The sequence below is a fragment of the Schistocerca gregaria genome, chromosome 5 (genome assembly GCF_023897955.1).
Source record: "Schistocerca gregaria isolate iqSchGreg1 chromosome 5, iqSchGreg1.2, whole genome shotgun sequence".
In the NCBI taxonomy this organism is placed as follows: domain Eukaryota; kingdom Metazoa; phylum Arthropoda; class Insecta; order Orthoptera; family Acrididae; genus Schistocerca; species Schistocerca gregaria.
In genome coordinates, this window is record NC_064924.1 from 672697262 (window position 1) to 672721135 (window position 23874).

Here is a 23874-nt window from a genome sequence, read left to right on the forward strand (position 1 = left end):
ACAATCACGCAGGGTGATACGCCAGTATGGCGATGACGAATACACGCTTCCGAAGTGCGTTCACCGTGATGTCGCCAAACACGGATGCGACCATCGTGATGCTGTAAACAGAACCTGAATTCATCCGAAAAAATAACGTTTTTCCATTCGTACACCCAGGTTCGTTGTTGAGTACACCGCTCCTGTATGTGATGCAGCGTCAAGTGTAACCTCAACCATGGTGTCCGAGGTGATAGTCCATGCTGCTCCAACGACGGCGAACTGTTCGTATAGATGGTTGCTGTCTTGCAAACGTCAAAACCTGTTGAGTCAGGGATCGAGACGTGGCTGCAGGAACCGTTACAGCCTTGCGGATAAGATGCCTGTCACTCGAATGCTAATGATACGAGGCCGTTGGGATCCAGCACGGCGTTCCGTATTACCCTCCTGAACCCACCGATTGCATATTCTGCTAATAGTCATTGGATCTCGACCAACGCGAGCAGCAATGTCGCGATACAATAAACCGCAATCGCGATAGGCTACAATCCGACCTTTATCAAAATCGTAAAGGTGATAGTACGCAATTCTCATCCTTACACGAGGCATCAGAACAACGCTTCACCAGGCAACGCCGGTCAACTGCTGTTTGTGTATGAGAAATTGGTTGGAAACTTTCCTCAGGTCAGCAATTTATAGGTGTCGCCACCGGCGCCAGCCTTCTGGGAATGCCGGCCAAAGTGGCTGTGCGGTTCTGGCGCTGCAGTCTGGAACCGCGAGACCGCTACGGTCGCAGGTTCCAATCCTGCCTCGGGCATGGATGTGTGTGATGTCCTTAGGTTAGTTAGGTTTAACTAGTTCTACGTTCTAGGGGACTAATGACCTCAGCAGTTGAGTCCTATAGTGCACAGAGCCATTTGAACCTTGTGTGAATGCGCTGAAAAGCTATTCATTTCCATATCACAGCATCTACTTCCCGTCCGTTAAATTTCGCGTCTGTAGCACGTCATCTTCGTGGTGTAGCAATTTTGATGGCGAGTAGTGTGATTTCGTGATTGCGGTCTGTGTTGTTTGGATTTTGCTTCTGCTTTGCTCGTTGTCAATCCGTATCTATCATTGGTACATGGTAACATGACGATAACCTAGATAATGGTACTCAATCTATGAAATATAAAAAGAGGAAAGCAAAGAATTGTGTAAACATTAGACCACGAGCAATGCATTGTAACAAACCCGGCTTAACATACCAAAAACACACGAGTGAACATTATTTATGTAAAGTACGCCACTTGCAGGTTCCCAAGCACCAGGTAGAGCTTGTCCGCAATTTTAATATTATAAGGCGTGGAATCTACATAAGTAACAGTAAAGTATCTTAATGTGTTGAAATTATTACTGAAACGAATTTCGTATCGGTACAAATCTTTGTTCTATTACGATGTTGTAGTTAATTACTTGCGTGGAATCATTTACTTACCTAACAGAAAAGTGTTGGGGCCCTTTCACACGGAGAGCCGTGCATCCGTTCAAATGTTGCTTTTTTTGAATAGTTAATAGAATATGCCCCAATCTTTTAATTAAGGCTAAAACACATTAAGAATTAATTTTCTGTGTCGAAATAATTCTGTAAAGTAAGGAGAAAAGGTCACGATATAATGTAAGAAATGTATTTTTTTGCTGTTCCGGTACAGAAAGTTCGAGAGAAATGTTTATGTATCGGAACTGTAAAGCAAACTGAAGGCAGTGGGCGCAATTTGTTTTTGGATTACATGAAAGCAAGAGCTGTGAACTCTCTCGCTCTCTCTGTTTCGTTTGTTTTCCATGGCTGTTTGACAAAACGTAAGAGTCGCTCTCATTTATACAACTTGTAATTACGTAGTTGCCTAAATTAATTACAACAACCGTGTTTAAATTAACAATCTACTTAACTTTTTCATTAATTCCACTTATCACATTATTATGCTGCATTTTCAAACTTTTTCAGTCTGCAACGAAGGAGAGTTGCCGACGAATTGTTTGGTGGTTACAGCCGAACACTATTAGTGTTCAATCGGCTATTACTTTATCAAACTTTTATTTGAGCGTCCATGAGATCCCTTTTACCAGTCTTTTCTATCAGTATCGGGGCGATGTAATTGCACAAACTGCGTAATTTTTAGATCGGTCACTAGCCTCTGAACAATGCCGTCGGTCAACGTTCTCGTCGGTCTGATGGGAATCTGATGCTGTTTTGGGGAATGTACAATTTCATTAACCAGAGGGAAACATTTTCTATGCAACATTTTACCATTTTAGAAGCTTGACACCAGCAAAAGCAATAAATTTAATATTTCATTATTTTTTTAAAAATACCAGTAATATTATACCGTCTGCAGAGCCAAAGCGATTCGCGTTGCGTCCTTCCACGCAAGTGACTCAGAGCATCGACTTCGGCTCACTGAGCTGCAGTGTAACTTGTCAAGTGACTCAGAGCTTCGACTTCGGCTCAGTGAGCTGCAGTGTAACTTGTCAAATGACTCAGAGCTTCGACTTCGTCTCACTGAGCTGCAGTGTAACTTGTCAAGTGACACAGAGCTTCGACTTCGGCTCACTGAGCTGCAGTGTAACTTGTCAAGTGACTCAGAGCTTCGACTTCGGCTCACTGAGCTGCAGTGTAACTTGTCAAATGCCTCAGAGCTTCGACTTCGTCTCACTGAGCTGCAGTGTAACTTGTCAAGTGACTCAGAGCTTCGACTTCGGCTCACTGAGCTGCAGTGTAACTTGTCAAGTAACTCAGAGCTTCGACTTCGGCTCAGTGAGCTGCAGTGTAACTTGTCAAAAGACTCAGAGCTTCGACTTCGGCTCACTGAGCTGCAGTGTAACTTGTCAAGTGACTCAGAGCTTCGACTTCGGCTCACTAAGCTGCAGTGAAAGTTGTCAAGTGACTCAGAGCCTCGAATTCGGCTCACTGAGATGCAGTGTAACTTGTCAAATGACTCAGAGCTTCGACTTCGGCTCACTGAGCTGCAGTGTAACTTGTCAAGTGACTCAGAGCATCGACTTCTGCTCACTGAGCTGCAGTGTAACTTGTCAAATGACTCAGAGCTTCGACTTCGTCTCACTGAGCTGCAGTGTAACTTGTCAAGTGACTCAGAGCTTTGACTTCGTTTCACTGAGCTGCAGTGTAACTTGTCAAGTGACTCAGAGCTTCGACTTTGGCTCACTGAGCTGCAGTGTAACTTGTCAAGTGACTCAGAGCTTCGACTACATCTCACTGAGCTGCAGTGTAACTTGTCAAGTGACTCAGAGCTTCGACTTCGGCTCACTGAGCTGCAGTGTAACTTGTCAATTGACTCAGAGCTTCGACTTCGTCTCACTGAGCTGCAGTGTAACTTGTCAAAAGACTCAGAGCTTCAAATTCGGCTCACTGAGCTACAGTGTAACTAGTCAAATGACTCAGAGCTTCGACTTCGTCACACTGAGCTGCAGTGTTTCTTGTCAAGTGACTCAGAGCTTCGACTTCGGCTCACTGAGCTGCAGTGTGACTTGTGAAATGACTCAGAGCTTCGACTTCGGCTCACTGAGCTGCAGTGTAACTTGTCAAATGACTCAGAGCTTTTACCTCAGCTCACGGAGCTGCAGTGTAACTTCTCAAATGACTCAGAGATTCGACTTCGGCTCATTGAGCTGCAGTGTGACTTATCAAATGACACAGAGTTTCGACTTCGTCTCACTGAGCTGCAGTGTAACTTGTCAAATGACTCAGAGCTTCGACTTCGGCTCACTGAGCTGCAGTGTAACTTGTCAAGTGACTCAGAGCTTCGACTACATCTCACTGAGCTGCAGTGTAACTTGTCAAGTGACTCAGAGCTTCGACTTCAGCTCACTGAGCTGCAGTGTAACTTGTCAAGTGACTCAGAGCTTCGACTTCGGCTCACTGAGCTGCAGTGAAACTTGTCAAGTGACTCAGAGCTTCGACTTCGTCTCACTGAGCTGTAGTGTAACTTGTCAAGTGACTCAGAGCTTCGACTTCGGCTCACTGAGCTGCAGTGTAACTTGTCAAATGACTCAGAGCTTCGACTTCGTCTCACTGAGCTGCAGTGTAACTTGTCAAAAGACTCAGAGCTTCGAATTCGGCTCACTGAGCTACAGTGTAACTAGTCAAATGACTCAGAACTTCGACTTCGGCTGACTGAGCTGCAGTGTAACTTGTCAAGTGACTCAGAGCTTCGACTTCTGCTCACTGAGCTGCAATGTAACTTGTCAAGTGACTCAGAGCTTCGACTTCGGCTCACTGAGCTGCAGTGAAACTTGTCAAATGACTCAGAGCTTCGACTTCGTCACACTGAGCTGCAGTGTTTCTTGTCAAGTGACTCAGAGCTTCGACTTCGGCTCACTGAGCTGCAGTGTGACTTGTGAAATGACTCAGAGCTTCGACTTCGGCTCACTGAGCTGCAGTGTAACTTGTCAAATGACTCAGAGCTTTTACCTCAGCTCACGGAGCTGCAGTGTAACTTCTCAAATGACTCAGAGATTCGACTTCGGCTCATTGAGCTGCAGTGTGACTTATCAAATGACACAGAGTTTCGACTTCGTCTCACTGAGCTGCAGTGTAACTTGTCAAATGACTCAGAGCTTCGACTTCGGCTCACTGAGCTGCAGTGTAACTTGTCAAGTGACTCAGAGCTTTGACTTCGTTTCACTGAGCTGCAGTGTAACTTGTCAAATGACTCAGAGCTTCGACTTCGGCTCACTGAGCTGCAGTGTAACTTGTCAAGTGACTCAGAGCTTCGACTTCGTCTCACTGAGCTGCAGTGTAACTTGTCAAGTGACTCAGAGCTTCGATTTCGGCTCACTGAGCTGCAGTGTAACTTGTCAATTGACTCAGAGCTTCGACTTCGTCTCACTGAGCTGCAGTGTAACTTGTCAAAAGACACAGAGCTTTGAATTCGGCTCACTGAGCTACAGTGTAACTAGTCAAATGACTCAGAGCTTCGACTTCGTCTAACAGAGCTGCAGTGTAACTTGTCAAATGACTCAGAGCTTCGACTTCGGCTCACTGAGCTGCAGTGTAACTTGTCAAGTGACTCAGAGCTTCGACTTCGGCTCACTGAGCTGCAGTGAAACTTGTCAAGTGACTCAGAGCCTCGAATTCGGCTCACTGAGATGCAGTGTAACTTGTCAAATGACTCAGAGCTTCGACTTCGTCTCACTGAGCTGCAGTGTAACTTGTCAAGTGACTCAGACCTTCGACTTCGGCTCACTGAGCTGCAGTGTAACTTGTCAAGGGATTCAGAGCTTCGACTTCGGCTCACTGAGCTGCAGTGAAACTTGTCAAGTGACTCAGAGCCTCGAATTCGGCTCACTGAGATGCAGTGTAACTTGTCAAATGACTCAGAGCTTCGACTTCGTCTCACTGAGCTGCAGTGTAACTTGTCAAGTGATTCAGAGCTTCGACTTCTGCGCACTGAGCTGCAGTGTAACTTGTCAAGGGACTCAGAGCTTCGACTTTTGCTCACTGAGCTGCAGTATAACTTGTCAAGTGATTCAGAGCTTCGACTTCGGCTCACTGAGCTGCAGTGTAACTCATCAAGTGACTCAGAGCTTCCACTGCGGCTCACTTAACTGAAGTGTAACTTGTCAAGTGACTCAGAGCTTCGACTTCGGCTCACTGAGCTGCAGTGTAACTTGTCAAGTGACTCAGAGCTTCGACTTCGGCTCACTGAGCTATAGTGTAACTTGTCAAGTGACTCAGAGCTTCGACTTCGTCTCACTGAGCTGCAGTGTAACTTGTCAAATGACTCAGAGCTCCGACTTCCTCTCACTGAGCTGCAGTGTAACTTGTCAAGTGACTCAGAGATTCGACTTCGGCTCAATGAGCTGCAGTGTAACTTATCAAGTGACTCAGAGCTTCCACTGCGGCTCACTTAACTGCAGTGTAACTTGTCAAGTGACTCAGAGCTTCGACTTCTGCTCACTGAGCTGCAGTGTAACTTGTCAAGTGACTCAGAGCGTCGACTTCTGCTCACTGAGCTGCAGTGTAACTTGTCAAGTGACTCAGAGCTTCGACTGCGCCTCACTGACCTGCAGTGTAACTTGTCAAATGACTCAGAACAATGACTTCGGCTCACTGAGCTGCAGTGTAACTTTTCAAGTGACTCAGAGCTTCGACATCGTCTCACTGAGCTGCAGTGTAACTTGTCAAATGACTCAGAGCTTCGACTTCGGCTCACTGAGCTGCAGTGTAACTTGTCAAGTGACTCAGAGCTTTGACTTCGTTTCACTGAGCTGCAGTTTAACTTGTCAAGTGACTCAGAACTTCGACTTCGGCTCACTGAGCTGCAGTGTAACTTGTCAAGTGACTCAGAGCTTCGACTTCGTCTCACTGAGCTGTAGTGTAACTTGTCAATTGACTCAGAGCTTCGACTTCGGCTCACAGAGCTGCAGTGTAACTTGTCAAATGACTCAGAGCTTCGACTTCGTCTCACTGAGCTGCAGTGTAACTTGTCAAAAGACTCAGAGCTTCGAATACGGCTCACTGAGCTACAGTGTAACTAGTCAAATGACTCAGAGCCTCGACTTCGGCTCACTGAGCTGCAGTGTAACTTGTCAAGTGACTCAGAGCTTCGACTTCGGCTCACTGAGCTGCAGTGTAACTTGTCAAGTGACTTAGAGCTTCGACTTCGGCTCACTGAGCTGCAGTGAAACTTGTCAAATAACTCAGAGCTTCGACTTCGTCTCACTGAGCTGCAGTGTTTCTTGTCAAGTGACTCAGAGCTTCGACTTAGGCTCACTGAGCTGCAGTGTGACTTGTGAAATGACTCAGAGCTTCGACTTCGGCTCACTGAGCTGCAGTGTAACTTGTCAAAGGACTCAGAGCTTCGACCTCAGCTCACGGAGCTGCAGTGTAACTTGTCAAATGACTCAGAGATTCGACTTCGGCTCATTGAGCTGCAGTGTAACTTGTCAAATGACACAGAGTTTCGACTTCGTCTCACTGAGCTGCAGTGTAACTTGTAAAGTGACTCAGAGCTTCAACTTCGTCACACTGAGCTGCAGTGTAACTTGTCAAATGACTAAGAGCTTCGAAACGGCTCACTGAGAAGCAGTGTAACTTGTCAAAAGACTCAGAGCTTCGACTTCGGCTCACTGAGCTGCAGTGTAACTTGTCAAGTGACTCAGAGCTTCGACTTTGGCTCACTGAGTTGCAGCGTAACTTGTCAAATGACACAGAGCTTCGACTTCGGCTCACTGAGCTGCAGTGTAAATTGTCAAGTGACTCAGAGCTTCGACTTCGGCTCACTGAGCTGCAGAGTAACTTGTCAAGTGACTCAGAGCTTCGACTTCGTCTCACTGAGCTGCAGTGTAACTTGACAAGCGACTCAGAGCTTCGACGTCGTCTCACTGAGCTGCAGTGTAACTTGTCAAGTGACTCAGAGCTTCGACTTCGTCTCACTGAGCTGCAGTGTAACTTGTCAAGTGACTCAGAGCTTCGCCTTCGGCTCACTGAGCTGTAGTGTAACTTGTCAAATGACACAGAGCTTCGACTTCATCTTACTGAGCTGCAGTGTAACTTGGCAAGTGACTCAGAGCTTTGACTTCGGCTCACTGAGCTGCAGTCTAACTTGTCAAATGACTCAGAGCTTCGAATTCGACTCACTGAGCTGCAGTATAACTTGTCAAGTGACTCAGAGCTTCAACTTCGGCTCACTGAACTGCAGTGTAACTTGTCAAGTGACTCAGAGCTTCGTCTTCTTCTCACTGAGCTGCAGTGTAACTTGTCAAGTGACTCAGAGCTTTGACTTCGGCTCACTGAGCTGTAGTGTAACTTGTCAAGTGACTCAGAGCTTCGACTTCGGCTCACTGAGCTGCAGTGTTACTTGTCAACTGACTCAGAGCTTCGACTGCGGCTCACTGAACTGCGGTGTAACTTGTCAAGTGACTCAGAGCTTCGAATTCGGCTAACTGAGCTGCAGTGTAACTTGTCAAGTGACTCAAAGCTTCGACTTCGGCTCACTGAGCTGCAGTGTAACTTGTCAAGTGACTCAGAGCTTCGACTTCTGCTCACTGAGCTGCAGTGTAACTTGTCAAGTGACTCAGAGGTTTGACTTCGGCTCACTGAGCTGCAGTGTAACTTGTCAAATGACTCAGAGCTTCGACTTTGGCTCACTGAGGTGCAGTGTAACTTGTCAAATGACTCAGAGCTTCGACTTCTGCTCACTGAGCTGCAGTGTAACTTGTCAAGTGACTCAGAGCTTCGACTTTGGCTCACTGAGCTGCAGGGTAACTTGTCAAGTGACTCAGAGCTTTGACTTCTGCTCACTGAGCTGCAGTGTAACTTGTCAAGTGACTCAGAGCTTCGACTTCGTCTCACTGAGCTGCAGTTTAACTTGTCAAGTGACTCAGAGCTTCGACTTCGGCTCACTGAGCTGCAGTGTAACTTGTCAAGTGACTCTGAGCTTCGACTTCGTTTCACTGAGCTGCAGTGTAAGTTGTCAAGTGACTCAGAGCTTCGACTTCGGCTCACTGAGCTGCAGTGTAACTTGTCAAGTGACTCAGAGCTTCGACTTCGTCTCACTGAGCTGTAGTGTAACTTGTCAAAAGACTCAGAGCTTCGTATTCGGCTCACTGAGCTACAGTGTAACTAGTCAAATGACTCAGAGCTTCGACTTCGGCTCACTGAGCTGCAGTGTAACTTGTCAAGTGACTCAGAGCTTCGACTTCGGCTCACTGAGCTGCAGTGTAACTTGTCAAATGACTCAGAGCTTCGACCTCAGCTCACGGAGCTGCAGTGTAACTTGTCAAAAGACTCAGAGATTCGACTTCGGCTCATTGAGCTGCAGTGTAACTTGTCAAATGACACAGAGTTTCGACTTCGTCTCACTGAGCTGCAGTGTAACTTGTCAAATGACTCAGAGCTTCGACTTCGGCTCACTGAGCTACAGTGTAACTAGTCAAATGACTCAGAGCTTCGACTTCGTCTAACACAGCTGCAGTGTAACTTGTCAAATGACTCAGAGCTTCGACTTCGGCTCACTGAGCTGCAGTGTAACTTGTCAAGTGACTCAGAGCTTCGACTTCGGCTCACTGAGCTGCAGTGAAACTTGTCAAGTGACTCAGAGCCTCGAATTCGGCTCACTGAGATGCAGTGTAACTTGTCAAGTGACACAGAGCTTCGACTTCGGCTCACTGAGCTGCAGTGAAACTTGTCAAGTGACTCAGAGCCTCGAATTCGGCTCACTGAGATGCAGTGTAACTTGTCAAATGACTCAGAGCTTCGACTTCGTCTCACTGAGCTGCAGTGTAACTTGTCAAGTGACTCAGAGCTTCGACTTCTGCTCACTGAGCTGCAGTGTAACTTGTCAAGTGACTCAGAGCTTCGACTTTTGCTCACTGAGCTGCAGTATAACTTGTCAAGTGATTCAGAGCTTCGACTTCGGCTCACTGAGCTGCAGTGTAACTCATCAAGCGACTCAGAGCTTCCACTGCGGCTCACTTAACTGCAGTGTAACTTGTCAAGTGACTCACAGCTTCGACTTCGGCTCACTGAGCTGTAGTGTAACTTGTCAAGTGACTCAGAGCTTCGACTTCGGCTCACTGAGCTGCAGTGTAACTTGTCAAGTGACTCAGAGCTTCGACTTCGTCTCACTGAGCTGCAGTGTAACTTGTCAAATGACTCAGAGCTTCGACTTCGTCTCACTGAGCTGCAGTGTAACTTGTCAAGTGACTCAGAGATTCGACTTCGGCTCATTGAGCTGCAGTGTAACTTATCAAGTGACTCAGAGCTTCCACTGCAGCTCACTTAACTGCAGTGTAACTTGTCAAGTGACTCACAGCTTCGACTTCGGCTCACTGAGCTGCAGTGTAACTTGTCAAGTGACTCAGAGCTTCGACTTCGGCTCACTGAGCTGCAGTGTAACTTGACAAGTGACTCAGAGCTTCGACTTCTGCTCACTGAGCTGCAGTGTAACTTGTCAAGTGACTCAGAGCTTCGACTGTGCCTCACTGAGCTGCAGTGTAACTTGTCAAGTGACTCAGAGCTTCGACTTCGGCTCACTGAGCTGCAGTGTAACTTGTCAAATGACACAGAGTTTCGACTTCGTCTCACTGAGCTGCAGTGTAACTTGTCAAATGACTCAGAGCTTCGACTTCGGCTCACTGAGCTACAATGTAACTAGTCAAATAACTCAGAGCTTCGACTTCGTCTAACAGAGCTGCAGTGAAACTTGTCAAGTGACTCAGAGCCTCGAATTCGGCTCACTGAGATGCAGTGTAACTTGTCAAATGACTCAGAGCTTCGACTTCGGCTCACTGAGCTGCAGTGAAACTTGTCAAGTGACTCAGAGCCTCGAATTCGGCTCACTGAGATGCAGTGTAACTTGTCAAATGACTCAGAGCTTCGACTTCGTCTCACTGAGCTGCAGTGTAACTTGTCAAGTGACTCAGAGCTTCGACTTCTGCTCACTGAGCTGCAGTGTAACTTGTCAAGTGACTCAGAGCTTCGACTTTTGCTCACTGAGCTGCAGTATAACTTGTCAAGTGATTCAGAGCTTCGACTTCGGCTCACTGAGCTGCAGTGTAACTCATCAAGCGACTCAGAGCTTCCACTGCGGCTCACTTAACTGCAGTGTAACTTGTCAAGTGACTCACAGCTTCGACTTCGGCTCACTGACCTGCAGTGTAACTTGTCAAGTGACTCAGAGATTCGACTTCGGCTCACTGAGCTGCAGTGTAACTTGTCAAGTGACTCAGAGCTTCGACTTCGTCTCACTGAGCTGCAGTGTAACTTGTCAAATGACTCAGAGCTTCGACTTCGTCTCACTGAGCTGCAGTGTAACTTGTCAAGTGACTCAGAGATTCGACTTCGGCTCACTGAGCTGCAGTGTAACTTATCAAGTGACTCAGAGCTTCCGTTGCGGCTCACTTAACTGCAGTGTAACTTGTCAAGTGACTCACAGCTTCGACTTCGGCTCACTGAGCTGCAGTGTAACTTGTCAAGTGACTCAGAGCTTCGACTTCGGCTCACTGAGCTGCAGTGTAACTTGACAAGTGACTCAGAGCTTCGACTTCTGCTCACTGAGCTGCAGTGTAACTTGTCAAGTGACTCAGAGCTTCGACTGTGCCTCACTAAGCTGCAGTGTAACTTGTCAAATGACTCAGAGCAATGACTTCGGCTCACTGAGCTGCAGTGTAACTTTTCAAGTGACTCAGAGCTTCGACTTCGTCTCACTGAGCTGCAGTGTAACTTGTCATGTGACTCAGAGCTTCGACTTCGGCTCACTGAGCTGCAGTGTAACTTGTCAAGTGACTCAGAGCTTTGAATTCGTTTCACTGAGCTGCAGTGTAACTTGTCAAGTGACTCAGAGCTTCGACTTCGGCTCACTGAGCTGCAGTGTAACTTGTCAAGTGACTCTGAGCTTCGACTTCGTCTCACTGAACTGTAGTGTAACTTGTCAAGTGACTCAGAGCTTCGACTTCGGCTCACTGAGCTGCAGTGTAACTTGTCAAATGACTCAGAGCTTCGACTTCGTCTCTCTGAGCTGCAGTGTAACTTGTCAAAAGACTCAGAGCTTCGAATACGGCTCACTGAGCTACAGTGTAACTAGTCAAATGACTCAGAGTTTCGACTTCGGCTCACTGAGCTGCAGTGTAACTTGTCAAGTGACTCAGAGCTTCGACTTCGGCTCACTGAGCTGCATTGTAACTTGTCAAGTGACTCAGAGCTTCGACTTCGTCTCACTGAGCTGCAGTGAAAGTTGTCAAATGACTCAGAGCTTCGACTTCGTCTCACTGAGCTGCAGTGTTTCTTGTCAAGTGACTCAGAGCTTCGACTTCGGCTCACTGAGCTGCAGTGTGACTTGTGAAATGACTCAGAGCTTCGACTTCGGCTCCCTGAGCTGCAGTGTAACTTGTCACATGACTCAGTGCTTCGACTTCTTCTCACTGAGCTGCAGTGTAACTTGTCAAAAGACTCAGAGCTTCGAATACGGCTCACTGAGCAACAGTGTAACTAGTCAAATGACTCAGAGTTTCGACTTCGGCTCACTGAGCTGCAGTGTAACTTGTCAAGTGACTCAGAGCTTCGACTTCTGCTCACTGAGCTGCAGTGTAACTTGTCAAGTGACTCAGAGCTTCGACTTCGGCTCACTGAGTTGCAGTGTAACTTGTCAAATGACACAGAGCTTCGACGTCGGCTCACTGAGCTGCAGTGTAAATTGTCAAGTGACTCAGAGCTTCGACTTCGGCTCACTGAGCTGCAGTGTAACTTGTCAAGTGACTCAGAGCTTCGACTTCGTCTCACTGAGCTGCAGTGTAACTTGTCAAGTGACTCACAGCTTCGACGTCGTCTCACTGAGCTGCAGTGTAACTTGTCAAATGACTCAGAGCTTCGTCCTCAGCTCACGGAGCTGCAGTGTAACTTGTCAAGTGACTCAGAGCTTCGCCTTCTGCTCACTGAGCTGCAGTGTAACTTGTCAAATGACACAGAGCTTCGACTTCATCTCACTGAGCTGCAGTGTAACTTGTCAAGTGACTCAGAGCTTCGACTTTGGCTCACTGAGCTGCAGTGTAATTTGTCAAGTGACTCAGAGCTTCGAATTCGGCTCACTGAGCTGCAGTGTAACTTGTCAAGTGACGCAGAGCTTCAACTTCGGCTCACTGAACTGCAGTGTAACTTGTCAAGTGACTCAGAGCTTCGCCTTCTGCTCACTGAGCTGCAGTGTAACTTGTCAAATGACACAGAGCTTCGACTTCATCTCACTGAGCTGCAGTGTAACTTGTCAAGTGACTCAGAGCTTCGACTTCGGCTCACTGAGCTGCAGTGTAACTTGTCAAGTGACTCAGAGCTTCGACTTCGTCTCACTGAGCTGCAGTGTAACTTGTCAAATGACTCAGAGCTTCGACTTCGTCTCACTGAGCTGCAGTGTAACTTGTCAAGTGACTCAGAGATTCGACTTCGGGTCTTTGAGCTGCAGTGTAACTTATCAGGTGACTCAGAGCTTCCACTGCAGCTCACTTAACTGCAGTGTAACTTGTCAAGTGACTCACAGCTTCGACTTCGGCTCACTGAGCTGCAGTGTAACTTGTCAAATGACTCAGAGCAATGACTTCGGCTCACTGAGCTGCAGTGTAACTTGACAAGTGACTCAGAGCTTCGACTTCTGCTCACTGAGCTGCAGTGTAACTTGTCAAGTGACTCAGAGCTTCGACTGTGCCTCACTGAGCTGCAGTGTAACTTGTCAAGTGACTCAGAGCTTCGACTTCGGCTCACTGAGCTGCAGTGTAACTTGTCAAATGACACAGAGTTTCGACTTCGTCTCACTGAGCTGCAGTGTAACTTGTCAAATGACTCAGAGCTTCGACTTCGGCTCACTGAGCTACAGTGTAACTAGTCAAATGACTCAGAGCTTCGACTTCGTCTAACAGAGCTGCAGTGAAACTTGTCAAGTGACTCAGAGCCTCGAATTCGGCTCACTGAGATGCAGTGTAACTTGTCAAGTGACTCAGAGCTTCGACTTCGGCTCACTGAGCTGCAGTGAAACTTGTCAAGTGACTCAGAGCCTCGAATTCGGCTCACTGAGATGCAGTGTAACTTGTCAAATGACTCAGAGCAATGACTTCGGCTCACTGAGCTGCAGTGTAACTTTTCAAGTGACTCAGAGCTTCGACTTCGTCTCACTGAGCTGCAGTGTAACTTGTCATGTGACTCAGAGCTTCGACTTCGGCTCACTGAGCTGCAGTGTAACTTGTCAAGTGACTCAGAGCTTTGACTTCGTTTCACTGAGCTGCAGTGTAACTTGTCAAGTGACTCAGAGCTTCGACTTCGGCTCACTGAGCTGCAGTGTAACTTGTCAAGTGACTCTGAGCTTCGACTTCGTCTCACTGAACTGTAGTGTAACTTGTCAAGTGACTCAGAGCTTCGACTTCGGCTCACTGAGCTGCAGTGTAACTTGTCAAATGACTCAGAGCTTCGACTTCGTCTCTCTGAGCTGCAGTGTAACTTGTCAAAAGACTCAGAGCTTCGAATACGGCTCACTGAGCTACAGTGTAACTAGTCAAATGACTCAGAGTTTCGACTTCGGCTCACTGAGCTGCAGTGTAACTTGTCAAGTGATTCAGAGCTTCGACTTCGGCTCACTGAGCTGCATTGTAACTTGTCAAGTGACTCAGAGCTTCGACTTCGTCTCACTGAGCTGCAGTGAAACTTGTCAAATGACTCAGAGCTTCGACTTCGTCTCACTGAGCTGCAGTGTTTCTTGTCAAGTGACTCAGAGCTTCGACTTCGGCTCACTGAGCTGCAGTGTGACTTGTGAAATGACTCAGAGCTTCGACTTCGGCTCCCTGAGCTGCAGTGTAACTTGTCACATGACTCAGTGCTTCGACTTCTTCTCACTGAGCTGCAGTGTAACTTGTCAAAAGACTCAGAGCTTCGAATACGGCTCACTGAGCAACAGTGTAACTAGTCAAATGACTCAGAGTTTCGACTTCGGCTCACTGAGCTGCAGTGTAACTTGTCAAGTGACTCAGAGCTTCGACTTCTGCTCACTGAGCTGCAGTGTAACTTGTCAAGTGACTCAGAGCTTCGACTTCGGCTCACTGAGTTGCAGTGTAACTTGTCAAATGACACAGAGCTTCGACGTCGGCTCACTGAGCTGCAGTGTAAATTGTCAAGTGACTCAGAGCTTCGACTTCGGCTCACTGAGCTGCAGTGTAACTTGTCAAGTGACTCAGAGCTTCGACTTCGTCTCACTGAGCTGCAGTGTAACTTGTCAAGTGACTCACAGCTTCGACGTCGTCTCACTGAGCTGCAGTGTAACTTGTCAAATGACTCAGAGCTTCGTCCTCAGCTCACGGAGCTGCAGTGTAACTTGTCAAGTGACTCAGAGCTTCGCCTTCTGCTCACTGAGCTGCAGTGTAACGTGTCAAATGACACAGAGCTTCGACTTCATCTCACTGAGCTGCAGTGTAACTTGTCAAGTGACTCAGAGCTTCGACTTTGGCTCACTGAGCTGCAGTGTAACTTGTCAAGTGACTCAGAGCTTCGAATTCGGCTCACTGAGCTGCAGTGTAACTTGTCAAGTGACGCAGAGCTTCAACTTCGGCTCACTGAACTGCAGTGTAACTTGTCAAGTGACTCAGAGCTTCGCCTTCTGCTCACTGAGCTGCAGTGTAACTTGTCAAATGACACAGAGCTTCGACTTCATCTCACTGAGCTGCAGTGTAACTTGTCAAGTGACTCAGAGCTTCGACTTCGGCTCACTGAGCTGCAGTGTAACTTGTCAAGTGACTCAGAGCTTCGACTTCGTCTCACTGAGCTGCAGTGTAACTTGTCAAATGACTCAGAGCTTCGACTTCGTCTCACTGAGCTGCAGTGTAACTTGTCAAGTGACTCAGAGATTCGACTTCGGCTCATTGAGCTGCAGTGTAACTTATCAGGTGACTCAGAGCTTCCACTGCAGCTCACTTAACTGCAGTGTAACTTGTCAAGTGACTCACAGCTTCGACTTCGGCTCACTGAGCTGCAGTGTAACTTGTCAAGTGACTCAGAGCTTCGACTTCGGCTCACTGAGCTGCAGTGTAACTTGACAAGTGACTCAGAGCTTCGACTTCTGCTCACTGAGCTGCAGTGTAACTTGTCAAGTGACTCAGAGCTTCGACTGTGCCTCACTGAGCTGCAGTGTAACTTGTCAAGTGACTCAGAGCTTCGACTTCGGCTCACTGAGCTGCAGTGTAACTTGTCAAATGACACAGAGTTTCGACTTCGTCTCACTGAGCTGCAGTGTAACTTGTCAAATGACTCAGAGCTTCGACTTCGGCTCACTGAGCTACAGTGTAACTAGTCAAATGACTCAGAGCTTCGACTTCGTCTAACAGAGCTGCAGTGAAACTTGTCAAGTGACTCAGAGCCTCGAATTCGGCTCACTGAGATGCAGTGTAACTTGTCAAGTGACTCAGAGCTTCGACTTCGGCTCACTGAGCTGCAGTGAAACTTGTCAAGTGACTCAGAGCCTCGAATTCGGCTCACTGAGATGCAGTGTAACTTGTCAAATGACTCAGAGCAATGACTTCGGCTCACTGAGCTGCAGTGTAACTTTTCAAGTGACTCAGAGCTTCGACTTCGTCTCACTGAGCTGCAGTGTAACTTGTCATGTGACTCAGAGCTTCGACTTCGGCTCACTGAGCTGCAGTGTAACTTGTCAAGTGACTCAGAGCTTTGACTTCGTTTCACTGAGCTGCAGTGTAACTTGTCAAGTGACTCAGAGCTTCGACTTCGGCTCACTGAGCTGCAGTGTAACTTGTCAAGTGACTCTGAGCTTCGACTTCGTCTCACTGAACTGTAGTGTAACTTGTCAAGTGACTCAGAGCTTCGACTTCGGCTCACTGAGCTGCAGTGTAACTTGTCAAATGACTCAGAGCTTCGACTTCGTCTCTCTGAGCTGCAGTGTAACTTGTCAAAAGACTCAGAGCTTCGAATACGGCTCACTGAGCTACAGTGTAACTAGTCAAATGACTCAGAGTTTCGACTTCGGCTCACTGAGCTGCAGTGTAACTTGTCAAGTGATTCAGAGCTTCGACTTCGGCTCACTGAGCTGCATTGTAACTTGTCAAGTGACTCAGAGCTTCGACTTCGTCTCACTGAGCTGCAGTGAAACTTGTCAAATGACTCAGAGCTTCGACTTCGTCTCACTGAGCTGCAGTGTTTCTTGTCAAGTGACTCAGAGCTTCGACTTCGGCTCACTGAGCTGCAGTGTGACTTGTGAAATGACTCAGAGCTTCGACTTCGGCTCCCTGAGCTGCAGTGTAACTTGTCACATGACTCAGTGCTTCGACTTCTTCTCACTGAGCTGCAGTGTAACTTGTCAAAAGACTCAGAGCTTCGAATACGGCTCACTGAGCAACAGTGTAACTAGTCAAATGACTCAGAGTTTCGACTTCGGCTCACTGAGCTGCAGTGTAACTTGTCAAGTGACTCAGAGCTTCGACTTCTGCTCACTGAGCTGCAGTGTAACTTGTCAAGTGACTCAGAGCTTCGACTTCGGCTCACTGAGTTGCAGTGTAACTTGTCAAATGACACAGAGCTTCGACGTCGGCTCACTGAGCTGCAGTGTAAATTGTCAAGTGACTCAGAGCTTCGACTTCGGCTCACTGAGCTGCAGTGTAACTTGTCAAGTGACTCAGAGCTTCGACTTCGTCTCACTGAGCTGCAGTGTAACTTGTCAAGTGACTCACAGCTTCGACGTCGTCTCACTGAGCTGCAGTGTAACTTGTCAAATGACTCAGAGCTTCGTCCTCAGCTCACGGAGCTGCAGTGTAACTTGTCAAGTGACTCAGAGCTTCGCCTTCTGCTCACTGAGCTGCAGTGTAACTTGTCAAATGACACAGAGCTTCGACTTCATCTCACTGAGCTGCAGTGTAACTTGTCAAGTGACTCAGAGCTTCGACTTTGGCTCACTGAGCTGCAGTGTAACTTGTCAAGTGACTCAGAGCTTCGAATTCGGCTCACTGAGCTGCAGTGTAACTTGTCAAGTGACGCAGAGCTTCAACTTCGGCTCACTGAACTGCAGTGTAACTTGTCAAGTGACTCAGAGCTTCGCCTTCTGCTCACTGAGCTGCAGTGTAACTTGTCAAATGACACAGAGCTTCGACTTCATCTCACTGAGCTGCAGTGTAACTTGTCAAGTGACTCAGAGCTTCGACTTCGGCTCACTGAGCTGCAGTGTAACTTGTCAAGTGACTCAGAGCTTCGACTTCGTCTCACTGAGCTGCAGTGTAACTTGTCAAATGACTCAGAGCTTCGACTTCGTCTCACTGAGCTGCAGTGTAACTTGTCAAGTGACTCAGAGATTCGACTTCGGCTCATTGAGCTGCAGTGTAACTTATCAGGTGACTCAGAGCTTCCACTGCAGCTCACTTAACTGCAGTGTAACTTGTCAAGTGACTCACAGCTTCGACTTCGGCTCACTGAGCTGCAGTGTAACTTGTCAAGTGACTCATAGCTTCGACTTCGGCTCACTGAGCTGCAGTGTAACTTGACAAGTGACTCAGAGCTTCGACTTCTGCTCACTGAGCTGCAGTGTAACTTGTCAAGTGACTCAGAGCTTCGACTGTGCCTCACTGAGCTGCAGTGTAACTTGTCAAGTGACTCAGAGCTTCGACTTCGGCTCACTGAGCTGCAGTGTAACTTGTCAAATGACACAGAGTTTCGACTTCGTCTCACTGAGCTGCAGTGTAACTTGTCAAATGACTCAGAGCTTCGACTTCGGCTCACTGAGCTACAGTGTAACTAGTCAAATGACTCAGAGCTTCGACTTCGTCTAACAGAGCTGCAGTGAAACTTGTCAAGTGACTCAGACCCTCGAATTCGGCTCACTGAGATGCAGTGTAACTTGTCAAGTGACTCAGAGCTTCGACTTCGGCTCACTGAGCTGCAGTGAAACTTGTCAAGTGAGTCAGAGCCTCGAATTCGGCTCACTGAGATGCAGTGTAACTTGTCAAATGACTCAGAGCTTCGACTTCGTCTCACTGAGCTGCAGTGTAACTTGTCAAGTGACTCAGAGCTTCGACTTCTGCTCACTGAGCTGCAGTGTAACTTGTCAAGTGACTCAGAGCTTCGACTTTTGCTCACTGAGCTGCAGTATAACTTGTCAAGTGATTCAGAGCTTCGACTTCGGCTCACTGAGCTGCAGTGTAACTCATCAAGCGACTCAGAGCTTCCACTGCGGCTCACTTAACTGCAGTGTAACTTGTCAAGTGACTCACAGCTTCGACTTCGGCTCACTGACCTGCAGTGTAACTTGTCAAGTGACTCAGAGCTTCGACTTCGGCTCACTGAGCTGCAGTGTAACTTGTCAAGTGACTCAGAGCTTCGACTTCGTCTCACTGAGCTGCAGTGTAACTTGTCAAATGACTCAGAGCTTCGACTTCGTCTCACTGAGCTGCAGTGTAACTTGTCAAGTGACTCAGAGATTCGACTTCGGCTCACTGAGCTGCAGTGTAACTTATCAAGTGACTCAGAGCTTCCGCTGCGGCTCACTGAGCTGCAGTGTAACTTGTCAAGTGACTCACAGCTACGACTTCGGCTCACTGAGCTGCAGTGTAACTTGTCAAGTGACTCAGAGCTTCGACTTCGGCTCACTGAGCTGCAGTGTAACTTGACAAGTGACTCAGAGCTTCGACTTCTGCTCACTGAGCTGCAGTGTAACTTGTCAAGTGACTCAGAGCTTCGACTGTGCCTCACTAAGCTGCAGTGTAACTTGTCAAATGACTCAGAGCAATGACTTCGGCTCACTGAGCTGCAGTGTAACTTTTCAAGTGACTCAGAGCTTCGACTTCGTCTCACTGAGCTGCAGTGTAACTTGTCATGTGACTCAGAGCTTCGACTTCGGCTCACTGAGCTGCAGTGTAACTTGTCAAGTGACTCAGAGCTTTGACTTCGTTTCACTGAGCTGCAGTGTAACTTGTCAAGTGACTCAGAGCTTCGACTTCGGCTCACTGAGCTGCAGTGTAACTTGTCAAGTGACTCTGAGCTTCGACTTCGTCTCACTGAACTGTAGTGTAACTTGTCAAGTGACTCAGAGCTTTGACTTCGGCTCACTGAGCTGCAGTGTAACTTGTCAAATGACTCAGAGCTTCGACTTCGTCTCACTGAGCTGCAGTGTAACTTGTCAAAAGACTCAGAGCTTCGAATACGGCTCACTGAGCTACAGTGTAACTAGTCAAATGACTCAGAGTTTCGACTTCGGCTTACTGAGCTGCAGTGTAACTTGTCAAGTGACTCAGAGCTTCGACTTCGGCTCACTGAGCTGCATTGTAACTTGTCAAGTGACTCAGAGCTTCGACTTCGTCTCACTGAGCTGCAGTGAAACTTGTCAAATGACTCAGAGCTTCGACTTCGTCTCACTGAGCTGCAGTGTTTCTTGTCAAGTGACTCAGAGCTTCGACTTCGTCTCACTGAGCTGCAGTGTGACTTGTGAAATGACTCAGAGCTTCGACTTCGGCTCCCTGAGCTGCAGTGTAACTTGTCACATGACTCAGTGCTTCGACTTCTTCTCACTGAGCTGCAGTGTAACTTGTCAAAAGACTCAGAGCTTCGAATACGGCTCACTGAGCAACAGTGTAATTAGTCAAATGACTCAGAGTTTCGACTTCGGCTCACTGAGCTGCAGTGTAACTTGTCAAGTGACTCAGAGCTTCGACTTCTGCTCACTGAGCTGCAGTGTAACTTGTCAAGTGACTCAGAGCTTCGACTTCGGCTCACTGAGTTGCAGTGTAACTTGTCAAATGACACAGAGCTTCGACGTCGGCTCACTGAGCTGCAGTGTAAATTGTCAAGTGACTCAGAGCTTCGACTTCGGCTCACTGAGCTGCAGTGTAACTTGTCAAGTGACTCAGAGCTTCGAATTCGTCTCACTGAGCTGCAGTGTAACTTGTCAAGTGACTCACAGCTTCGACGTCGTCTCACTGAGCTGCAGTGTAACTTGTCAAATGACTCAGAGCTTCGTCCTCAGCTCACGGAGCTGCAGTGTAACTTGTCAAGTGACTCAGAGCTTCGCCTTCTGCTCACTGAGCTGCAGTGTAACTTGTCAAATGACACAGAGCTTCGACTTCATCTCACTGAGCTGCAGTGTAACTTGTCAAGTGACTCAGAGCTTTGACTTCGGCTCACTGAGCTGCAGTGTAACTTGTCAAGTGACTCAGAGCTTCATCTTCTTCTCACTGAGCTGCAGTGTAACTTGTCAAGTGACTCAGAGCTTTGACTTCGGCTCACTGAGCTGTAGTGTAACTTGTCAAGTGACTCAGAGCTTCGACTTCGGCTCACTGAGCTGCAGTGTTACTTGTCAACTGACTCAGAGCTTCGACTACGGCTCACTGAACTGCGGTGTAACTTGTCAAGTGACTCAGAGTTTCGAATTCGGCTAACTGAGCTGCAGTGTAACTTGTCAAGTGACTCAGAGCTTCGACTTCTGCTCACTGAGCTGCAGTGTAACTTGTCAAGTGACTCAGAGCTTCGACTGCGCCTCACTGAGCTGCAGTGTAACTTGTCAAATGACTCAGAACAATGACTTCGGCTCACTGAGCTGCAGTGTAACTTTTCAAGTGACTCAGAGCTTCGACATCGTCTCACTGAGCTGCAGTGTAACTTGTCAAATGACTCAGAGCTTCGTCTTCGGCTCACTGAGCTGCAGTGTGACTTGTGAAATGACTCAGAGCTTTGACTTCGTTTCACTGAGCTGCAGTTTAACTTGTCAAGTGACTCAGAGCTTCGACTTCGGCTCACTGAGCTGCAGTGTAACTTGTCAAGTGACTCAGAGCTTCGACTTCGTCTCACTGAGCTGTAGTGTAACTTGTCAATTGACTCAGAGCTTCGACTTCGGCTCACAGAGCTGCAGTGTAACTTGTCAAATGACTCAGAGCTTCAAATTCGTCTCACTGAGCTGCAGTGTAACTTGTCAAAAGACTCAGAGCTTCGAATACGGCTCACTGAGCTACAGTGTAACTAGTCAAATGACTCAGAGCCTCGACTTCGGCTCACTGAGCTGCAGTGTAACTTGTCAAGTGACTCAGAGCTTCGACTTCGGCTCACTGAGCTGCAGTGTAACTTGTCAAGTGACTCAGAGCTTCGACTTCTGCTCACTGAGCTGCAGTGTAACTTGTCAAGTGACTCAGAGCTTCGACTTCGTCTCACTGAGCTGCAGTGAAACTTGTCAAATAACTCAGAGCTTCGACTTCGTCTCACTGAGCTGCAGTGTTTCTTGTCAAGTGACTCAGAGCTTCGACTTAGGCTCACTGAGCTGCAGTGTGACTTGTGAAATGACTCAGAGCTTCGACTTCGGCTCACTGAGCTGCAGTGTAACTTGTCAAAGGACTCAGAGCTTCGACCTCAGCTCACGGAGCTGCAGTGTAACTTGTCAAATGACTCAGAGATTCGACTTCGGCTCATTGAGCTGCAGTGTAACTTGTCAAATGACACAGAGTTTCGACTTCGTCTCACTGAGCTGCAGTGTAACTTGTAAAGTGACTCAGGGCTTCAACTTCGTCACACTGAGCTGCAGTGTAACTTGTCAAATGACTAAGAGCTTCGACTTCGGCTCACTGAGAAGCAGTGTAACTTGTCAAAAGACTCAGAGCTTCGACTTCGGCTCACTGAGCTGCAGTGTAACTTGTCAAGTGACTCAGAGCTTCGACTTCGGCTCACTGAGTTGCAGTGTAACTTGTCAAATGACACAGAGCTTCGACTTCGGCTCACTGAGCTGCAGTGTAAATTGTCAAGTGACTCAGAGCTTCGACTTCGGCTCACTGAGCTGCAGTGTAACTTGTCAAGTGACTCAGAGCTTCGACTTCGTCTCACTGAGCTGCAGTGTAACTTGACAAGCGACTCAGAGCTTCGACGTCGTCTCACTGAGCTGCAGTGTAACTTGTCAAGTGACTCAGAGCTTCGACTTCGTCTCACTGAGCTGCAGTGTAACTTGTCAAGTGACTCAGAGCTTTGACTTCGGCTCACTGAGCTGTAGTGTAACTTGTCAAGTGACTCAGAGCTTCGACTTCGGCTCACTGAGCTGCAGTGTTACCTGTCAACTGACTCAGAGCTTCGACTGCGGCTCACTGAACTGCGGTGTAACTTGTCAAGTGACTCAGAGCTTCGAATTCGGCTAACTGAGCTGCAGTGTAACTTGTCAAGTGACTCAAAGCTTCGACTTCGGCTCACTGAGCTGCAGTGTAACTTGTCAAGTGACTCAGAGCTTCGACTTCGGCTCACTGAGCTGCAGTGTAACTTGTCAAGTGACTCAGAGGTTTGACTTCGGCTCACTGAGCTGCAGTGTAACTTGTCAAATGACTCAGAGCTTCGACTTTGGCTCACTGAGGTGCAGTGTAACTTGTCAAATGACTCAGAGCTTCGACTTCTGCTCACTGAGCTGCAGTGTAACTTGTCAAGTGACTCAGAGCTTCGACTTTGGCTCACTGAGCTGCAGGGTAACTTGTCAAGTGACTCAGAGCTTTGACTTCTGCTCACTGAGCTGCAGTGTAACTTGTCAAATGACTCAGAGCTTCGACTTCGGCTCACTGAGCTGCAGTTTAACTTGTCAAGTGACTCAGAGCTTCGACTTCGGCTCACTGAGCTGCAGTGTAACTTGTCAAGTGACTCTGAGCTTCGACTTCGTTTCACTGAGCTGCAGTGTAAGTTGTCAAGTGACTCAGAGCTTCGACTTCGGCTCACTGAGCTGCAGTGTAACTTGTCAAGTGACTCAGAGCTTCGACTTCGTCTCACTGAGCTGTAGTGTAACTTGTCAAAAGACTCAGAGCTTCGTATTCGGCTCACTGAGCTACAGTGTAACTAGTCAAATGACTCAGAGCTTCGACTTCGGCTCACTGAGCTGCAGTGTAACTTGTCAAGTGACTCAGAGCTTCGACTTCGGCTCACTGAGCTGCAGTGTAACTTGTCAAATGACTCAGAGCTTCGACCTCAGCTCACGGAGCTGCAGTGTAACTTGTCAAAAGACTCAGAGATTCGACTTCGGCTCATTGAGCTGCAGTGTAACTTGTCAAATGACACAGAGTTTCGATTTCGTCTCACTGAGCTGCAGTGTAACTTGTCAAATAACTCAGAGCTTCGACTTCGGCTCACTGAGCTACAGTGTAACTAGTCAAATGACTCAGAGCTTCGACTTCGTCTAATAGAGCTGCAGTGTAACTTGTCAAATGACTCAGAGCTTCGACTTCGGCTCACTGAGCTGCAGTGTAACTTGTCAAGTGACTCAGAGCTTCGACTTCGGCTCACTGAGCTGCAGTGAAACTTGTCAAGTGACTCAGAGCCTCGAATTCGGCTCACTGAGATGCAGTGTAACTTGTCAAGTGACACAGAGCTTCGACTTCGGCTCACTGAGCTGCAGTGAAACTTGTCAAGTGACTCAGAGCCTC

General features: G+C 47.8%; 7 protein-coding genes across 7 annotated transcripts; all 7 read left to right on the forward strand.

The window, feature by feature from the left end:
* Positions 1–2491: 2491 nt before the first annotated feature.
* LOC126273438 (uncharacterized) lies at positions 2492–4150 on the forward strand. Its single transcript, XM_049976991.1, has one exon. It carries the CDS (start codon positions 2492–2494, stop codon positions 4148–4150), a length of 1659 nt encoding a protein of 552 aa, XP_049832948.1.
* A 1605-nt stretch (positions 4151–5755) lies between these two features.
* Positions 5756–6631, forward strand: LOC126273439 (uncharacterized). Its single transcript, XM_049976992.1, has one exon. The coding sequence runs from the start codon at positions 5756–5758 to the stop codon at positions 6629–6631; it is 876 nt and encodes a 291-aa protein (XP_049832949.1).
* A 1469-nt stretch (positions 6632–8100) lies between these two features.
* LOC126273440 (uncharacterized) lies at positions 8101–8943 on the forward strand. The gene has a single exon (XM_049976994.1). It carries the CDS (start codon positions 8101–8103, stop codon positions 8941–8943), a length of 843 nt encoding a protein of 280 aa, XP_049832951.1.
* A 1299-nt stretch (positions 8944–10242) lies between these two features.
* On the forward strand, positions 10243–11004 carry LOC126273441 (uncharacterized). Its single transcript, XM_049976995.1, has one exon. It carries the CDS (start codon positions 10243–10245, stop codon positions 11002–11004), a length of 762 nt encoding a protein of 253 aa, XP_049832952.1.
* Positions 11005–11109: 105 nt separating this feature from the next.
* LOC126273442 (uncharacterized) lies at positions 11110–19113 on the forward strand. Its single transcript, XM_049976996.1, has 4 exons — positions 11110–13086; positions 13384–15534; positions 15832–17982; positions 18280–19113. Exons 1-4 carry the CDS (start codon positions 11110–11112, stop codon positions 19111–19113), a joined length of 7113 nt encoding a protein of 2370 aa, XP_049832953.1.
* A 105-nt stretch (positions 19114–19218) lies between these two features.
* Positions 19219–20877, forward strand: LOC126273443 (uncharacterized). Its single transcript, XM_049976997.1, has one exon. The coding sequence runs from the start codon at positions 19219–19221 to the stop codon at positions 20875–20877; it is 1659 nt and encodes a 552-aa protein (XP_049832954.1).
* Positions 20878–22788: 1911 nt separating this feature from the next.
* LOC126273444 (uncharacterized) lies at positions 22789–23631 on the forward strand. Its single transcript, XM_049976998.1, has one exon. The coding sequence runs from the start codon at positions 22789–22791 to the stop codon at positions 23629–23631; it is 843 nt and encodes a 280-aa protein (XP_049832955.1).
* Positions 23632–23874: the final 243 nt, after the last annotated feature.